Here is a 17712-nt window from a genome sequence, read left to right as displayed (position 1 = left end):
AATCATTTATACACACACGTACACACACATTCATGAAAGAGTGGATTAACTGATGAGCAAGCAAAATCAACGTGGGATAGATATGGCATAATTCTAAGGCTGAGAAAATAACTTGAAAGCCCTCAATCTCAAAACATTGTTTTGCCTTAAAATGACATTTCATACTCATTTTCTAAGAATATGTTTGCAGTATTACAACAGGGATATCTAATAGTCTCTCATCTTATTTACATAAGCAAAATACTGAGTCCTCCATCTTTCAAAAAATCTACTGGAGAGAAACTGAATAAAGTCCTAAACTTCAATATTTCATCACTAGCTCATTCCAATACTTGATAATCTAACATATAATCAATTTTTACTTTTGTCTAAGCTCTATATTGAGTGCATTTTCCCTGGATTGATAATTCATATTTATTTTCTTCACCTCCACAGAAATGGGTTGAATAAAGCACAGTGCTGTGAAAAGTAGTTGATAGTGTAGCTGCATATGAATAGCCAAGTTTAGGAAGCCATTTAAAGTTGAAGGTTTTTTTTAAGCTAATCTAATATAGAAGACAGTCATTCTTTTTTCCTATTACTAAAAAGCTTCTAAATTTTTCAACATTAACCAAAAGAAGCTTCCAAATAAAGGTAAAAATTTAAAAGGTCATGCATATATACATGATCTTCAAATTATATTTTTCTAAAAATGCCTTTCACTTTAGCAGTATAATAAAATTGCATCTCTCATTTATTTACTTTCTCTTCTTTTATATATAGTGGCCATGATATTTTTTTCTGCTATCACATCTTTTTTTCCCCTTTTCTCTTCACGAAGATAGCATTATTTTTTATTTGCTTTATTTTTAACTCTGCTTTCAGAACAGCATGAGATAAGCATTAATTTGACTGCTAAATACTGTTTGAATCACCTACACTCATGATCTCTCTGTGTTCTTCCCTTTATATTTCAGCTGTCAATTTTTCAAATGTATTGGGTACTCGTTCATTGTGAGATGCAAAAGCTGTTATGCATTTGTGTCTTTTGTCTATGAGTAACATAATGTTATCTTGATGTTAAAATGCCAATCTTTTGTATCTTTTTCTAGGGGAATGATTGTGGTATTAAGCTCCTTAACTATATTCCAGATTCATTTATTAGTTTTCATTTTCATGGAAAAAAATCATTTAGAATCAATGTTACTGTTTTTGGTATGTGGTGTCTCTGTAGCTTTTTTGTAGGATCATACCCTTGTCATTATATATTTGAAGATTTATACTTATGTGACTGGGTGTATTCAGTGTGAATTTTTTCCCTGGTAACCCGTGGATCCCCTTTGTAAGCTGTTACAGATTCCTAATATTTCTGGGGATATTTCTTATATCATTTCATAAAATAAAATGGAAAGATTATTTTTTTTCTTTTCACAATCTTTGGAAAGTCCTTGATCTCTCTGGCAGAAACTCCTCTGTATTGTTTCCAGTTTTTTTTTAGATAAGTAATTTCCTGCTTCTAACGTTCTACCTCTGAGTCTATTCTCCCATGAAATAATTCACTGTCCATCGACTCCACTGTTGTATTTATATTATTTATGTATATTCCCTAATCACTGAGTTTCATCTTATTGCCCTACTGAGATTTTCGTACATTTTCATTGTTCCTTTTAACCTATTCTAGAAGAGATTTGTTTTTATCTCATTTAAGTGATTTTAAAAAATTTTTGTTTGAAGGTTTGGGGTTGTTTTTGCTCCATTTCAGCATCAACATTGCTTCTTTCAGGAGAAGATTGAGGAAACTGGCTCTCTTGCTACCCTTCATTCCACTATATCCCTGAATCCTCAGGATGGCTATCCCCACTTTCTCCCTATGGCACTTCATTCAGTAAGTCACTTCCTTGTCTACTTTCAGCACTTAAAAATGGTTTGATAACTGAACCACTGGCAAAAAAGAATAACTAAAGGAAAGAGGCACTACCTATTCTACTATGTAAATTTTCATAAAGGATAGTATATTCCATCTTGATTCTAGAAGCCTATCTTTAGCAGTTTAATAATGTCGTGTTATATGATATAACAGGAAAATCATTTCACGTTACAAATCTCAGCTAAAAGTAATGTACAAAGAAATATTCAGTTCCTATATGCATATATAACAAATTCCTAGCCATTGTAATAGAATCTAGTTTGTTGAGGTTAGGAGAGACTTCTGTCCTCCTTCCCCACCTCTGCACCCCCCCCCAATTATTCCTTTTGCATAAATATTGTTTCAGGCTCAAGTGATATATTTAAGAAATTACTTCTTTCAGGCTACTTATCTGTACTTCTGGAGTCTAAAGGGCCAATATTGTCTTCAATAAGCATTTTATTCCCACTGGGCATCTACAAATGGATCTCTGCAGAGACGTAATATCTTATGCCCCTTGGGTAGAATAGTAGCTTTGCAAATTTCCTAATATGTTAGAATGGGCTCAACACAAATTATATGGTCCCTGAAAGGAGAACTTGGGGTGCACAGTTACTTCCCTGCCTTCCAACTTCTTACATTCCCTTCTCTTGCTAAGCAGAAGGAAGCATATAACTCCTCAGTCATAACATAAATGTTTTCATGGTATACAGCTACCCTGAGAAAATTTAATGTAACTGTGTTCCAAAGAAGAAATGTAGAAAAGTTGATTGAAATCACTACAGGATTTTCATAATACACCTGGAAATGTTTCCACCCTCTACTCCACACTACAGTGTGCCGCACAGGAAACATATAAATGAAGATACTGCTGCTGTTGAACCTTTCTGTTGAAAAAGGAGACAAGATCCCCACATCTATAAGGCACGGAAGACATCTCTAATGTACCCTTTTCAGTCTTTATTTTCACATCTAAAATAAGGTAACGTAAGGTAAGAGCCTATAGAACAGAAGATGAATTTGCAAGCCAATACTGATTGAGGTATTTGTCACAGGATGATATGGAAGTATCATTGATACAGAGCTCAGAAAGATACAAAATCTCTGAATGTGTAATGATTACACACCTGCTGTATGCCAGGGACTGAGGAGGGGATACAGAGACAGAATGAAAAACTGCCTTTTTTTTGAGGAGGTTATAATCTAGTGGAAATTATGTATATGGATATACATGTATATATGTGTGTATATGTATATTCTCTCTAGTATTTAGTATACATTACACTGTATCTGGGTTTTCTAATTCAAATTAAATTTAGTGCAGCCACTTAATGTTGGATATTAGTGGTCATTCTGTTGGGCTAAAGAGAAGTCAATTTCAGACTTCAAAGTAAGTTCAGGTGGTTAGGCGATGGTTACTAGGGTATGGTAAGGTACTGGATTGGGATAACTAGGCCAGAGTTAGGTATAGTCCAAAACCATGTGACTGATTTGGGAAAAAACAATTTACCTGAAAAATACTGTATGAAACGTAGTCTTCTTTCAATTAAAAATGTCTTTTTAAAATGTGTCAAGAACTAGAGTTTTCACAAAGTCAGGGGCAACCATTCTTCCTTCCAGATTTTAGAAGGTGGCTCTTCTCAGTCAATGGGACACTGAGTTAGGACAAAATAGTAGCAGAATAACTGAGATGAGGCATTTCTAATCTCATACACATATTTCCCTAACAAAGTGGGGAAACACTAAGAGGACCTTCTTGCATTCATAACTATGGTTACTATTAGGTTCAACAATAGCAAAATGAAATATGAAAAAGAAAATCTGAATTGTTGCTAAATAGAAACCAAACCAACTGCCAGTTCTGATTAAATGGATTACATACGTCATACGCTCCAGCCTTGATCTGCTGGTAGAGCCTATGTTGGTCTTCATCCCAGAAAGGAGGGTATCCCACCAGGAGAATATAGAGAATGACACCTGGGAGAAATTAACACAATATTATAATTTGTCATTTGTGCAGAGAATAAAAGGAAAAAATTAAGTCAGACTGACCTATTAAGAAGCAATATTTAACACTGACACTGCTTTTTCTATCCCTTCTATCAGGAGAAAATAGTTTGCTAGAAAATCTCACAGAGAATCCTAAGATTCATTCTCTGGATCTCAGAAGTTGGGAGACAATAATAGTATAGAGTAAGGAACACTTGGTTTGGACCCAAATTCTTTCACTCAATGCTTCTTTCACTTATGATCCATGTGAACTTGAATATATCGCTCAAATTTCCTGATTCGTAGTTTTCCAACATGTACTAAAGCCTGTAATATCCATCACAGCATTGTGAAGAATAAAGGTGAATAATGCATGTGAAACCCTTTGTTAACCTTTACACACGACATACATATCAATTATTATCACCTTCCATATGAACAGACATCTCTATTAGGCAGCTGGTGGTATAGTACATAGACTGCTGGTTCTGGAATCACAAAGATCTGAGTTTAAATTCGACTTCACATACTTGCTAACTATATGACCCTTGGCAAGTCACTCAACCTCTGTGTTTCAATTTCCTCACCTGTAAAATGGGGACAATGATAAGCACTTACCTCACAGAGTTGTTAGGAGGCTCCAATGAGATAGCATTTGTAAAAAACACTTAGCACAGTACGTGACTCATAGTGGTTGCTGTCCAAATGCACATTCCTTTCCCCTTCCTTCCCATTATCTTTCATATGTGTTAAGATTGCCATCATTTTAGAAAGGAGGTATCAAACTCAAGGCAAAACTCAGATTAAAAAGTAATTGGGAAGTATTTAATAAAATAAATAAGAATGCAATGAAACATAGATAATGTCAACCTGGGATTTGTAAGTTAATATGCTGTTCTTAGAGAGATCTGTTTCTATTTGAGTTTGAGAGCACTGATACAGAGATTTCAGTTTTTCAGATTTTCCTCAGCTATTGATTTTGCCTGCAATCAAGTAAACCACCAGTAGGTGAGTGATGGTACCCTAGCATCATTCTGAGACACTGGTCCACATAGGAAGGTTAACCATCTAAGTCTAGTTAACTGAGAGTGGTTAACATGAATTTCACTTCATAATTTATAAAAATAAAAGATATCATTAAAACAGCATAGGAATGTTAGAGAACTCTAAAGAGCTTTGTATTTCAAAAAATATGTACATGATAGACAGACAGACCAACATTAAAACAAACAGTGAAATAAAGCTCTCCCCCACCTAGATAAAATTTGATACCTTTCTAACTCATCCTTATTTGATGAGAAATAAACAGTCTAACTAAGACTTTCTGTTCAGGGTTAACAGACACTAATTCCTTACCAAGGATAGTTCTTCAGCAGTAGGTTAGCTTGCCACCAAAAACCCTTCCCTTTTCTCTGTGATTTGTTCACAGTTGTCAATTTGCTGCATATGCAGGCAGTCTACTGATTCTGCTTGACCCTAAGTTGCGTTCTTAGTATACCTTACTCTCTTTCCTCCCTTCCGATTCCTTCCTGCTTTCTCCTTTAGTTGCTTCTCCCACACATGTGCTTCACCAGTTGCATGGATACAGTAAATCCCAGATAACAGAATACTGTTTTAAGTTGATCTCTCATGTGAGACAAACTCAAATCACCAACATTTTGGGCTTCTGTCCCTCAGAATATTTTCTTATATTTTCTCCATAAGAACTTCCCTTGGAATGTATCTTTTACTCTTGGATTCAGTTCTAGACTTTATGCTTAGCCAGGCCCAGCTCACTTTCCAGATGTCACCTGTGACCTGGAACCCCATGACCTGCATCCCCTCCCTGTCCCCTGACCCTACTCCATTTTGAATTGGAACTTCTATATATGTTTTATAAGATTGATCTTCATTCAGTTTCCCATTCATCTAATCCTTATCACGATTCCTAAGCTTTTAAGATATTTGTAGGTTTTACTCTTGTAAACCTGATGTAAAGAATTGAATGAGATGTTTTCAACTTTTTTTACCTATGACATTAATACTTTAGTGTTTGCTCTCTTTCTTCCCCTCTTGTCTTTTACATGTTATTGTTGTTGTTAGAATGTAAACAAGCACCAGGAGGGTAAGAATTGACTTATTTGCTTGAGTCTATATTAGCAGCATTTTCCAGAGTGCCTGGAATGATGTAAGCAGTTAATAAAGAGTCTATAGGTGGTGTAGTGGAATCAGGAAGACTCATCTTTATGAGTCCAAAACTGACCTTAGACACTGACTAGCTATGAGACTCTGGATAAGTCACTTAGCCTTGTTTGCCTCAATTTCCCATCTGTAAAATGAGCTGAAGGAAATAGCAACCATGCCAGTATCTTTGTCAAGAAAATCCCAAAATGGGTTCACGGAGAGTCAGACACAACTGAAAAGACTCAACAACAACAATTTATTTATCTCATCATCATCATCATTATTTTCACCATCACTAGCATTTACGTACTTCTTTAAGGTTTGCAAAACACTTTACTTATCACATTTGATATATACAGCAACCCTACAAAGTTTTCATAAAATGAAGTGCCCACTGGAGTAATATCTGTGACACAGAAATCATAAGATATGCCTATCAGAGGGTAGTTATTCCCCTTAGGCACTATGATTTCAGTTCTCGAAGTGATCTTCAGGTGACAATGGGTAAATAAACACAGATTGGATTGGCTGACTTTTTGGGCAATGCCACTGGAGTTAGAAAATATAATGCAGATGGCTTTTCTACCCAAAAAAGTATCTTTAAAAAATAACAGCATGAATTAAGTTATTTTTATTTTGTCTGGTAATTTGATTTCATCTATCCAGGCAATAAATAGTATAGAAACTTTGATGGTATCATGAAGATTTAAACTTTACTTGACCAAAGTGACAAAGATAGTACATGTTAAAGGAGGGGTGGGGATCTCAGTCTTCCTGACTCCAAAGCCAGCTATTTACTATACCATACTGCCTCTTTAAAAAGTTCTCTTCTTTTTATATGAAAGGACTTAATAAGAGGAATACATCCAGCTGAGACATTTAAAAAAAATCACGTCCAAGCAATACATAATACCCTATCAATTCAAATATTATATAAATTCTTGCTTGCATAAATGTGAGGTTCTCAATTGATTTTGGCTTGTTCATTAAAATCAGCACATTTCTTGGGCTATGCCTACTCAGAACTCTGTTATGTGAGGTTTTAATATGAAAACTTTTCATCTACTTCAGCCTCATTTGGGCTTAACATGTCCCTAGTTAGAACTAGATGTCATTTTCATCCTTAGTTTTCTTCCAATTGTGAATCCTTGAAAGTATCAGCTCCTCTCCCTAGTATCTACTGTTTATCCCTGACTAAAACAAACAAAATAAATTTAGATAGAATCTCACTTTGCCTATTCTCTAAATTTCCATATCATCTTGATCATCTTTAATTACGGAATGAATATATAAAAGAAAAAATATATATTGAGTCTATATCTCCACTTGTACTGAAGACTTCATGTCTCCCAATTCCTAAAGAGTATTGCATTATGTACTTAATCAAAACTCTGAGAGTAACCAATGAAAGGTGGAGGAGACAAATACACAACAAGAATCTTTAATCTATAAAATAATTTTATCCAAAGTACATGACATAAAATGATATTGTCAAAGGGTAGAAAACCATCTGTGAGCCATAGGCACTTAATACTTGCTTTTTGATTGATGGATAGAAAATAGACACCATTGCAATTATGGGATTTTGTGAAGTTCAAATCGGATTACGTATGTGAAAATTTTTTAAATTTTAAAGTGATACATAAATATAAACTGTTATGATGATGGTTATTCATTCATATTTACTGAGTATCTATACTACGTCACATAGACTTCATTATTGCCATGGGCCTGTTAAAGAAGTAGCAGTAAGAGATGCTTGCCAAAGGGAATTCAGGATGAGATGGAGGGTAAAGTGGGTCAAACACTGATACAACACCCATTCGCATAGACTCTCAAGAATGTGGCAGATCAAGATTACTCTTTGTCTAATCTTAAACCATATTACGTTTCTAGTACTAAACCACTACTGTCTAAAATTCCAAACTCATTAACTCTCTGATTCCTCAGGTCCTAAGCTCCCTCACTCACTTGCTCAGTTCATCATATGGATCTGTTCCCTATCAAATGCTCACTCAAGTGAGCATTCTGCCTCAGTTCCCTCTGTTCTCTTCTTTAGTTCCCTGGCTCTTGACAGAAAACATCAGGAAAATCCCTGTTGACTTGTTATAGAGAGAAACACTTGTCAGTGGAACTACTAAAGAATGACATGGGGCCTGCCCATATCCTCTTGGGAGTCTTGGTTATTGTGAGGATAACAAAACAGGTACCTGTTTGGGACCATTGCAGGCTGAGTAACAGCTTGTTAACATCTAGCAGGTGATGTCAATAAATCTCTTCTTCTTCCCTGGAAATTTTTTTTTTCACTATAGGGAATTGGTTCAGGTAGCTGCATGAAGAATGGATTAGAGAAAGCTGGTTCTGGTGGCAAAGGGATCAGTTAGCAGGATTGTTCATGTATTGACTTCTGTTGTTGGGGAAGTGTATTATCTTGTGATACTTTCGTTGGGGTGGTAAGGGAGAGAGGAAGGGTGATTTCAGAGTGGGGTTCTATGCATGACTTGGTGATTACAGTGTAGGCTTAGTCTAATAACTTCGTTCTGAAGAAGGCATGACTAGAGAGATTAAGTAACTTCCTGTAGGTCACCAATAAATAAGGTATCTGAGATGTGCACATAGACTCAGCTTCAAATTCCCATGCTCTTTACATTTTGTCCTACCATCTCACAGCTGTGAGCTTTTAACTTATGGTCCTATTAGGAAGCTGAACCTAATATAACACAGAGAGATGGTAATATAGTGTCATGGGGCCAGGAAGGCCATCCATGGCCAGCTGTGTGGCTAGGACCAAGTCACTTACACTTTCAGTGCCCCAAGCAATTCTCTAAGACTGCCCATTTGTATCCACTGAAAGTTAGTTTCCAGTTGGGGAGTTCTCTACACCAGTGATATCACAAATACACAGCAAAAACGACAAAACAATAAAAGGTAACATAACCTTATAGCCTCATATGTACTGTTTAGGGAAGATTGAAAAAAGGCTAAAAAAATATTCTACATAGCAGCACCATGGAATGCACCATCCTTGAAGCCAATAAAGCTTGGGTGAAAATCTTGCTTCTGACACAATTGATTGTGTGACCCTCAGAAAGTCTAAGACTATGAGTTGCAGGAGAAGTACCAATCTGCATTCTTAAATGTATTCTCCTCCTCTGGGCCTTCCTTATGCCAATAGGATAAAAGATTCAGTCTCTTTCCATGTTTATATAATTTTCTTCTCTAATGTTACAAACCATCTACTCTATGTATCTGGAACGTGTCTAGTTATGTATCCACCACCTCTCCCAAAGCTCCTTGAACATAGGGATTATTTTTCCTTTGTTTTATTCCCAGTGTGTAGAACAGTGCCTGGTACATAATAATAATTTATTAAATATTCATTGTATTGTATTATATTGAAGTATCTTATACTGTTTTGCTCTGAAGATATATCAATATATTTATACATTTCATAAATATGTTTAGACACACTATGCATGTTAAATACCATTTTATATATATATATTATGCACACACGTATCCAACGCTATATCATATACATAGTATAGCATACAAAATGTTAGACAATACAAAATGCACCCACATAGACAAATATCCATACTCACTCTCATATATATTCATACATACAAATATTTTCACATAGATGACATGTATTTATATGAAATATGGCAATGAAGCAAAAATTCATCACCAGGTAATAGTCTATCATGATGTCAGCACATTTCTTATTCTTGTTATATATAAATTTGTGTTCTCTTTAGCTGTCATATTACCCAAATGGAAGATTTTAGAATCCCTACAAAATGACAGCAGTTAGTTTGGTGGGAGCCAAAGCAGATACTTCACTAAAAATCACATGAAAAAGCTTGTTTGCAAAAATGTCCTCCAGACAGGAATGTTCAAAAGGCACATGGTATGATGAAATGAGGGTCAGCTGTTGAGAGAACTCCCCATGGACCAGGAAGTGAATAAGCTTTATGAATGTTAGAATTCTAGTGAATGTTTGGGTGCCTTTTGGCTCTGGGTTGGACTTGCTCTCATTTGAAAAAAAAAATCCATCCATTGAGTCTACGTATTTGTAAGTTTTGTTCTTCCATGTTTGTTTCTGTATTTCAGAGTGGGAAAGTTGCGTTTATGACATTTTGGAACCTTGAAACAAATTCACAAAGGCATCACAGAACTGTCAGACAATATGAAAACGTACACAAAGTAAGATATTAAGGGAGTGCATCATAAAAGCTCATCTGCACAACACAACAACATGGTCAATGCCACAGTTTAGTAAAATGTTTTTTTAAAAAAGATCTCTTGATAAGACAAAAGAACCTCAAAATACTTAGCCTGGTTTTAAATCACAGCAGATGCTTAATATTATAGCACGGGAAATACCAATGAGGAAAAAGAAAAACAGCCTGACTCTATGAAAAGATTGTTACTTTGTAACTGCTTTTTAAAGAAAAAGATGTTAAGACAGAGATGGTGTTTCTTCTTGAGATCTGTTTTTTGAATGCTGAGCAGGTATTTCTTTTAGAACCCAAGTATAAGGAATTTTTTATCTCCCTTGTACCTTTAAAGCTTTTTTAAAACTTGTTCTGAACTTGATAAGTAACAATGAATAGACATTGCCCTACATAAAGAAGTACTGCACGTACAAAAGAGTATTGCATATGAAATTGGGAATTTCATTATCTACAGCTTGTTTTTAAACTATATACTCAATTCACCCCATTCCGAAATTGTCGTTTGTCAGTCTTGCTCTGAACTTTCTTCTGATTTTTGTTATGCCCTCTCTCTAAATGCTTCATTAATATATATATTTTTAAATGTCACTCTGTTTGTTTGCCTTGTTGGCATCACTGTTACAATATCTCTTCCTCCCTCCTCCTCAAAACCTTTCCCTGTGACAATGTAGCACAGACAAGCAAAACAAATCAATATATTGCCCATATGTGAAAATGGGTATCTCATTCTGCACCTCCAGTCCACCATATTTCATTCAAGAGGTGGAAGTATGCCATATCCTTGATCTTCTGGTCAGTCATCACATGGATTAAAGTTGTTTTTCTTTATAATGTAGCTATAAATCCCCTCCTCCCCCCATTTCTGATCCCTTTACTATGCATCAGTTCACACAAATCTTTCAAAGATCTTCTGAACCCATACTTTTTTGTCATTTCCTATGGCAAAATAATATTTCAATACATTCATATATCATAATTTGTCCATTCATTTCCAGCTGATGTACTTAGTTTCCAGTTCCTTGCTACCATAAAAATACTAAGAATATTTGTACTCATAGGAATCCTTCTCCTCTTTCTGTTACCATGGGGTTAAATGGTATACACTTGGTGATATTTTGGTCATAGTTCCAAACTGGTTTTCATAATAGGTACACAAAATTCGGAGCTCTATTTATAGTGGATTTTAGTGTATCTATCGTCCCACATAATTTCAAACAATTAGAATTTTCGTTTGTGTGTGTGTGTGTGATATCTTTGTTATTCTAATGGGTATAAGATGGAACCATGAAGTACTTTTCATTTTAATTTTTCATTCATTTTGTATGGTTGCTGATAGCTCACCTTCCTTCCTTCCTTCCTTCCTTCCTTCCTTCCTTCCTTCCTTCCTTCCTTCCTTCCTTCCTTCCTTCCTTCCTTCCTTCCTTCCTTCCTTCTAACTATCTGTTCATATCTTTTGATCATTTATCTATTGGGAAATGACTCATTCTTATAAATTTATTTGATTCTTTATATATCATGGATATCGATTTTTTATGAGAAAAATTTGCTGCAAAAATCCCCCTCATGTTAACCATTTTTCTTCTAATTTTAACTGCATTGACTTTGTACAAAACTTTTTCATTTTCCCCCAAACTGTCCATTTTATGTCTTATGATCATCTCTATCCCTTGTTTGGTCAAGAACTCTTTTCTTACTCAAAATTTTGAAAATTATCTTTTTTGTTCTCCCAATTTTTTTATTATATGACTTGTAAAATATAGATCACATATTCATCCCATTTGGAGCTTAATATGGTGTATACTGTGAGATGTTGCTCTATAGCTAATTTTTGTCAGAGTGCTTTCTAGTTTTCTCAGCTGTTTTGTTGACTAGTGATTTCTTAACCCTGTAATTATGGTCTTTTATCAGACACTATACTACTATGTTCATCTGTTGTTTTGTTCCTAATCTGTCTCACCAATGAAACATTCTATTTTTTTTTTTAAACCAGTACCAAATAGTTTTGGTGATTATGGCTTGGTAGCACAGTTTTAGATTGGGTATTCCATGGCCATATTCTTTTTTCCTTTTTCCCATCATTTTTCTTCTTGAGGGTTCTCAAATTTTTGTCCCTTTAAATAAATTTTATTATTTTCCTATCTTTCTAAAGAAAACCTTTGATAGTTTGCATGGCATGGTAATGAACAAGTTAATTTAGGGTGGCATTTTCATTTAAATTATATTGGTATGACCCAACCATGAGCAGTTCATATCTCTCCAATAATTTGAATATATAAAAAGGGTTTTGTATTTGCACTGACATAATTCCCATGTGTTCTTTGGCAGGCAAAATTTGTGAGTGTGTGTGTGTGTGTGTGTGTATTCACACACTGTAATCATTTTGAACAGAATACCTCTTTTACCTTTTTGCTAGGTTTCACTGATAATATAAAAAATGACAAATGATTTCTATAAGTTTATTTTATATCCTGAAACTTTGCTGTAGTTATTATTTCAATTAATTCTAGCCGAATCTCTATGGTTTTCTAAATAGAAAATTGTGCTGTTTGCAAAAAACAAAAAACAAATGTTTTGTTTTCTTTGCCTATGCTTATTCTTTCTCGTTCTTTTTCTTGTCTTATTATTAGAATTTTATCAAACAATAGTGGAATCCTTGATTTACCCCTGGTTTTACTAAAAGAAACTCTAACTGTTCTATCCATTACTGATAATACTAGTTCTTATTTTAAAAGGATGCTCTTTATCATATTAAAGAAAGATCAATTTAATCCTAACAGTTTAGTATTTTAAAAAACATAAATAGGTTCTGTATTCTCTCAAAAGCCTGTTCTGCATCTTTTGATAAAATAATAGGAAGTTAGGTTAAATAGTGCATAGAATACTTTCCTGAAACCAGAAGGACTTGAGTTCAAATCCGGTTTCAGACACTTACCAAGTGTGACCCCAGCCTAGTTACTTAATCTCCATATGTCTCAGTTACCTTATCTATAAAACTGGGACAATAATATCACCTACACTTCAGGTTGTAGCGATTAAAAAATGAGAAAATATTTGTAAACATTTTGAAAATCTTAAGGCATTATATAAATTAGAGCTATTAGTATGAAGGGATTTTTATTGTTTTAGTATAAATATGATATATCATACTTATAGTTTTCTTAATATTGAATTAATCCCACATTCCTGGCATAAATTCAACCTAACCACAGTATATTATGTTTTTATATGTTCCTTTAATCTTTTTCAACAATCTTTTATTAATTATAATTTTTGTTGCATCACAGTAAAAAATGAGTTTAATGTTTCTATTTTTCTGGATTTCAGTTTTTGTAAAGGTGTCATAAACATTTATGAAATATACACATACATATACATATATGCATGCATAGGTACACATATACATACATATATAGGTGTGCATATATATACATATATATTGTATATTTCTATTTATGTGTGTGTGTGTACTCCTTTCTATTTCCATTCAGTAATTATCAAAGGTCTCTCATATCTAAATTTTCTAATATTTTATTCAGATACTTTTCTCATGTTTGTCTTGTTTTTGATAGGCTTATCTAGGTCTGAAAAGAGATCCAATGAGGCCCACTATTATTATAGTTTTGCTATCTAATTTCCCCTATAATTTGATTAACTTTATCCTTAGGTACTTGGATGATATGCCATTCATCACATACATATGGAATATTGATATTATTTCATTGGTGACACCCTTGGGAATCTCTTGATCCAAAACAGTTCTGCACAAAGTTCGGTATCATCTTCTATTTATTCACATATCCAACCTCAATATTTTATTTGGGCTTTTAGTGCCAAAGTTTGATCCTCTCTATGCTCCTTGGTGGTCAGGCCCCATTTGGTCTTGGGTCCTTGGCCATGATCCCCCCTAACCCCCAGTGTCCATGCTCAGAAAACCGGCTGGCTTTGGGTGCCTGATCAGAACCCTCATGTCATTTGTCTTTAGTTTGGGTGCGGCTGTGATTTTCTGTAGCCCCTTCCCCTTTCCCAGTCCAGGCTCTGCTTTGAAATTCCAGTCTATTATTGGAGCATGGGCTGGCTTTCCTAGTGAGATGCCTCTTTCAGTTCTCATGGCTTCTGATTTTATTTTTTAAACGTAGTCCTGGGATGGATGAAGGAGCTTATTGATTTTTCCCTGTGGATTTCTTAACTATTATTCAAAGTGCTACTTTCCCCCCCTTCTGTCAATGTTGAAGTACAGATGGGTTAGCTGGGCTCTTTTGATCTTTCACACCACAACCTTAACAAAGAATCTACGTAAGTTTGAGTGTGCAGGGTATGGAAGCTCTTTGTTTTTACCTCTAAAAAAGGAAGAAAATCTGACCCTCACCTAACTGCTATAGCCCTGTCCCTAATATAAAGTTATACTCTCTCTAATGATGGGATCTATCATATTACAGACATGAAATAAGCCTGTTAGATTTTGTCACTTAAAGATGTACTGTAGTAAAACAAAAATGCAGAAATGAGTATGCATATATATGCTGATACGTACACGGGAGAAGTATAACATAAAATGCAATGAAATCTGTACAAAAATTATTAAAGCACAGCATATCTAGAAGTGTCTATCTAGTTTTGGACAAAAGCTTATCACTTGTTTCTCCTGCTTATCTCATTCTGCAGATAAGAAATCTGAAGCCTAAAGAAGTGAGAGGACCTGTCCAAGTTCAGACAGGCTGTGTAGATTGGATCTAGGATTCAGTTCTAGGCTCTTTAATTCCAAATTCAGTGCTATTTTTATCATACCATGCTGCTTAAGGAAGCAGGAAAATAGAGAATACACTTTGTGCAATGTTATTAAAATGTAGAAAGCACTTGAATGGGTAAATTTTTATTTCCTGGAAAACTCATTCATATGTAATAGTCTACTAATGTCATATTGTTTATTCATCCATTCCACAAGTACCTATTAAAGAGAGAATTTGTATATGTGTGCTCATGTATAATTATTCATATATATGTGCATATATGAGCATTTTAACTTATTGCATTTGGAATAACGTATAACACTTCTAGTTCTCAAATAAAATAATTCTTGGAAGACATATTCATACAAAGAGAAAGGCAAGAGAAAAAAGAACTGAGGGGAGAGGGAGGGATATTTAATGTCAATGTCCTTAGAACCAACTTGGGTTGAATTTTGGCTTTTTTCAATTATTAGTGTGCCCCCTTTAACCTCTATGAGCCTTCACTCCCATAACATTAAAATGTGAAGGTTAGACACTAGATGAGCTTTAAAGATTCTTCCATTTTAACAATCTAGGAGAGAGAGAGAGAGAGAGAGAGAGAGAGAGAGAGAGAGAGAGAGAGAGAGAGAGAGAGAGAGAGAGAGAGATATGTGATACAGCTTTAATTTGCTAAAACTTATATGAACAAATATATCGATGGGTACTAAGATATTTTCTACTAGATTGTTAACTCCTTTGAGGGAAGAAACGTGTCTTATTTGTTGTGTCTTCCCCTAACCAAACTATAGTAAACGCTTACTGGGTTCTTCTGAATCATCTGCTAACCCTCTCCCTTTAACATGTGGGCATTTGTACAAGGACTTTTTTCAGAGATAAATCATTAATAAAAACAAATTACTCTACTAGTGGGAATTTAGGGTTACATGAGAGGCTGATTAGGGACAGAATCTTGAGGACAAAATGCTTTCTGAAGTCCCTGAAATAATACTCTAGCTACAAATGCCAAATTCTAGTCATCTTGAAAGCTACTTTGTAAGTTTTATGAAGAATATCTTTCATAAACTATGCATCTCCTCCAGGGCCTAGAACATTGTCATTTACAAAGAAGGTATTTAATAAATGCTTATTAAATTCAATTGATTTCACAAAGAAAGGAGTAAATGTGGTCCCATAGTTTGAGAATTTTGAATCCACATTCTAAACTGACATGAGACCATTTTGGCTATTGCTAGAGGTATAGCAAGAAGAAAACTTGCAAAGACAGAGTTAAAGTTTTATTGTTAAAACTATGAAAAAGTTTTGCATAACTTGATTCCTTCTCTGACCAACACCAATGTCAGAGAAGTTTGGTGGATGTACCAGTGGTATCTACCAGCTGTAGCCCCAGAAAAACCCAGTGGAGTCTCTACACACTTGCAAGCCCACCACATTGTCAGGGGCCGGGAAAATCTGTTTATTTGGTAAAAGCTTTCTATATAATTTGTAACACCCTCTGGCCCTTTCAAAACCACTACGTGTCAAGCTATGACAACCCTGAGAATAAAAGGACAGAATAATGAAATACAGATTAAATGAGAGACAGCATAGAAATTTCCTTTGACAAATATTACAGCAAATTTTCCGGTAGGTAAAAAGAGTGATTTCTGGGGTGTTTACAGCAGTGATGTCAAACTCAAATATAAAATACACAAGGATGACTGTGGGCTACATGTTAGTTTTAAAGTGTAATGTTTAAAATGTTATATTTTACTGTATTTTTGTTTATTTTGTTAAGCATTTCCCAAATACGTTCTCATACAGCTTGGGTTCCACTTGGGAATGCTGTGGACCACTGTGGGCTGCATCTTTGATACCTCTGACTTAGGACAGTTAGAGCATGGTGATTGATATCTAATGTACTTTCCAACACTTACCTTCCAGTAATCTATGATGATATGATGTTAACGATATCAAGTTTTCTTTTTCAATTTCAGGTTAAACCAGTGAACATCATTTAAGCTCCCTTAAGCTGTATTCCCAGCTATCACCAGTTACTATTGGTGACATGTGTAACCAGCTGAGAGAACATGAGTGTAACTGACACAAGGCATTAGAGATTATGCAATTTAGAAACTGAAAGCATGTTCACTACTGCTACTGGTAAAAACAGAATAGACAAAATGAAATGGGAAAAAAGCAGACAAAAACTCCATCAAAAAAAAAAAAAAAAACCAGTCATTTTCAAACTCCAAAGGTAGAATTGTATAGGAGGGCCCACGGTTTCTCTTGCCAGAAAACTATACAATTTATATTTTAAAATTATTCCTTACCACATGCCCACATGTCCACCGGCTTTCCATAGGGATCTTTTCGTAACACCTCTGGGGAAAGGTATCCAGGTGTGCCGGCAAAGCCTGGGAGAAAGGACAAGTATTATAGAAGATATAATTTTTTACCTGATAAAAGAAATTACTTTGTTTCTGGAAATTACTTTGTTTCCTAAGGATAAGTATTATAGAAGAAATAATTTTTTAATCTGATAAAATAAATTACTTTGTTTCCCTTCTCTTTACACTACAGTGACTTGTTGCCTTGAAAGGAAATAAAGATGTTAGCACTATTACAGCAGATCAGCCCTTCTGCGTGGTTCTGTCAATACTTGTCTGTCCTGGCTTGTAACACTGTTGAAAACAGAATCCATTTCTTAGCTCAGAAGGAAAATGAGCCT

At 34.8% G+C, this 17712-nt stretch overlaps 1 protein-coding gene across 6 annotated transcripts in view; it reads right to left on the bottom strand.

The window, feature by feature from the left end:
• CAMK2D (calcium/calmodulin dependent protein kinase II delta) overlaps window positions 1–17712 on the bottom strand; it is a 334877-nt gene that overhangs the window by 54923 nt on the left and 262242 nt on the right. For all 6 annotated transcript variants that reach the window (XM_072624938.1, XM_072624941.1, XM_072624939.1 and 3 more), the window contains 2 exons: window positions 17315–17398; window positions 3768–3862 (listed from right to left, as the gene is read on the bottom strand). In XM_072624938.1, the coding sequence (XP_072481039.1) occupies window positions 3768–3862; window positions 17315–17398 (179 nt within the window). The remainder of the gene's footprint in view (window positions 1–3767; window positions 3863–17314; window positions 17399–17712) is intronic.

This window comes from Notamacropus eugenii, chromosome 7 (assembly GCF_028372415.1).
Source record: "Notamacropus eugenii isolate mMacEug1 chromosome 7, mMacEug1.pri_v2, whole genome shotgun sequence".
Lineage (NCBI taxonomy): Eukaryota > Metazoa > Chordata > Mammalia > Diprotodontia > Macropodidae > Notamacropus > Notamacropus eugenii.
This window is presented reverse-complemented; position numbering and strand designations above follow the sequence as displayed.